The sequence below is a fragment of the Vigna radiata genome, chromosome 2, assembly GCF_000741045.1.
Source record: "Vigna radiata var. radiata cultivar VC1973A chromosome 2, Vradiata_ver6, whole genome shotgun sequence".
Taxonomy (NCBI): domain Eukaryota; kingdom Viridiplantae; phylum Streptophyta; class Magnoliopsida; order Fabales; family Fabaceae; genus Vigna; species Vigna radiata.
The window spans coordinates 11,910,631-11,913,662 of NC_028352.1; the positions used below are offsets into that span (position 1 = coordinate 11,910,631).

Sequence of the window (3,032 nt, forward strand, 5' to 3'; positions counted from 1 at the left end):
CCATCAATCCCAATTCAGCATTTTTATCATATAAAACCAGATCATAAGTAATCAATTTCAAGATTAAATCCAGAAATCAACAGTACAATGCCTCATACCCTCGTTTCACCCAAATTCATCCTAAGACAGTATAATTGATCAAGAACTTTCATGTTACCACTGTTTCACATATTTCAAACAACATTTATAGCACATGCCGATTCAAATTGATAAGACAAAACATGAATTTCTAGCTTCCCTTACCTCTAGAGTGAACAGTCAAGCCCAAAGATGATGCACAGTGTCCTGTTCTTAANAGAAAAGCCTAAAGGCACCTATATTTCACCAAATGGTGATATAAATTAGTCTCTAGAATAAAATTGGGTTAAGATTTTGGGGAAAAATTACAAATGCATTACATGCAGCAGAATTTGCTACATGATCAAAGTTCAAAAAGGGGAAAGTTGCTTACCCTATGAAATCAAAATGTAATCGGTGAAAGTCGGAGCCTATGATGCCAAGATCNCCTAGGCTTCTGCGGAATGGAAATCCAGTGGCTCAATGGGGGTAGAATCTAGAGAGAAGAACAGAGGTTTTAGAAAAGCAAGGTTAGTGAGATAGCTGTTTTGGAGGAAATGGCACAGTCACGTTCTGAAAGTGTCTTTTGTTGCTGCTAAGGTGTTTTAATTTTCTAAAACTTACTCTTATTACTTTAATATTCTTAAAAATTAAAATTTTAATTTATAGGTTATTACAGGATGACTATATTATAATGCATTTCATCATTACTCTACTCTCGACTGCTTTCTAATATGATATATATAGCATTCTATATTTTATAAACTCATATAAAATTAGGATGTTACAATAGTCCCTTAACACAATCTTTCATTAAATAATTACTTTAAAAAGTAACACATTAATTTTGAAAAATAAAACAAATAGAAACTTTTAACGATTGTAAAATATCAATAAAATAAATACATTAAAAGAAAATAAGTCATAACTCTTTCATTTAATTGGTATAAGGTGCATATGTAAAAAAAAAACAGTTAATTGATAATTATTTTTAACAAGATATAATAATTTGTGGGATGACCATGTCATGTCCGGATGGTAGACAACAATATATGACGTCATTAGTGGATAGAGCTTAATCCTTACCACATGGTGGGTCCCACCTCCTTATGTCATGCCACGGGCCTATGACGCATAAGTTGTCGCTTTCCTTTGTTAATAACGTGTCTCGCTATTTTTTTCTATTGTTTTTCCCTCACAATTTAAACTCATCGTGTTACCATCTTTCTTCTTTTTATTATTGTTTTTAGATAATATATATTACAGTAATTGTCAAAGTAACATTCATTCTCTTAAAACAAATTTATCTATATATCAACAAGAAAACTATACTTAGCTAGAAACTCGAATTTTAGCAAGTTTTATTTATATGCATAGTTTGCACATCCAGAGATAAATAAGTATAATATTAATTTAATGGAAGTATATAAATGAAATAAACCTTATTTTTCAATCTCCTAAATATTAATTAATTTTAAACTTAATATTAAATTTATTATAACTAAATTTATTTACTTGATCCGTTATATTTATTATTTCAAATTTCTTAAATATTTATAAAAATATTTATACCCATCTCTAACTATCTAACTTGACCCTGTAAATAATAGTCCATATGCATATGCATATAAGAAAGTGTTTTGAAGATCACGAAAATGAATTATTTTATAATGTTTGAAAAATTCCCTCGTTCGCTCTTGCTTGATTCGAGTACAAATGACTTATAATATTACATTCTTAGCTGCATTTTTTTATTATTTTATTTTAAATGTAATGATACACATGGGAGGAAAACGTTGCAGAGCGTTTAGTCCAACACTAGCAGCAGTGTTTTGCAGAGTGGGATGACCGTCCAAAACCACAACGTAGAAAATAAAGAAAAAATGAAGTGACAGAACCTCAAACGTGAGACGACCAAATAAAACCGCGTAATCTTAGAAACTTAGAAAAATAAAATATTAATAATAACCTTATTTGTCGTTGACGTTACAAGCTAATGACCCTTTCAAATCATCAACAACTCACCCCACTCTCTCTTCCTTTCCCCATTTATATTCACCCTCCATAGCCAAAATCTAACAACCTTATCAAACTCACACAACATCATCGTCTTCATCATTATCTTCTTCTTCTTCTTCACTCTCTTTACCAATCATTAACTTCCTCAAAAGTCAAAAATCATGCAACAAGCAATTCCTTATAGATCATGGCAACCTCTCATCTCATCCTCCCCCACCACTACTCACTTCACTAGTTCTATCAACAACACTAATAACACTAGTAGCATTACTCCCTCCTTTGTTTCCACCAAAATGGTGCCAAACATGGTCTTAGAGAACGCGGTTATAGTCTTCGCTCGGCGCGGTTGCTGCATGAGCCACGTGGTGCAGCGGTTGCTTCTGGGTCTTGGGGTGAACCCCGCCATGCACGAGGTGGAGGAGAAGGACGAAGTGGGTGTGATTAGAGAGTTGGAAGCAATTGTGGGTGGCAAAGAAAACAACATGCAGTTACCTGCGGTTTTTATTGGTGGGAAATTGTTTGGGGGATTGGAACGTCTTATGGCCACTCATATTTCTGGGGAATTGGTTCCAATACTCAAAGAAGCACGAGCTCTATGGCTCTAGTTTTTTCCACTTTCCTTAATTAATTCCTTTTCTTATTCATTATTATATGTTCATTCCGATATATCTTGATTTCCTTCTCTTTGTGAGGTTGTAGAGACAAAAAATAATTAATACAAAACTATGTTTTTCCATGTCTAGAAATTGATACAGAAATTTCAGAGCTGTTTACTTACAGTGGAGGAGACTCCATTAGACTAATGGGTAAAGTTATGATACAATAGAACAAAATGAAATGACGCGTCATAGATAACAGATTTTGTACTTTTATATATATATATATATATATATATATATATATATATATATATATATATATATATATATATATATATATATATATATATATATATA

At 32.0% G+C, this 3,032-nt stretch overlaps 1 protein-coding gene across 1 annotated transcript; it reads left to right on the forward strand.

The window, feature by feature from the left end:
- The first annotated feature begins 2,036 nt into the window (after positions 1 to 2,036).
- On the forward strand, positions 2,037 to 2,728 carry LOC106755723 (glutaredoxin-C9). Its single transcript, XM_014637933.2, has one exon. The coding sequence runs from the start codon at positions 2,238 to 2,240 to the stop codon at positions 2,679 to 2,681; it is 444 nt and encodes a 147-aa protein (XP_014493419.1). The 5' UTR covers positions 2,037 to 2,237; the 3' UTR covers positions 2,682 to 2,728.
- The last annotated feature ends 304 nt before the right edge of the window (positions 2,729 to 3,032 follow it).

Coding starts and splice junctions, on each gene's coding strand:
- LOC106755723 (XM_014637933.2), top strand. CDS start 2,238: ATGCAACAAGCAATTCCTTATAGATCATGGCAACCTCTCATCTCATCC.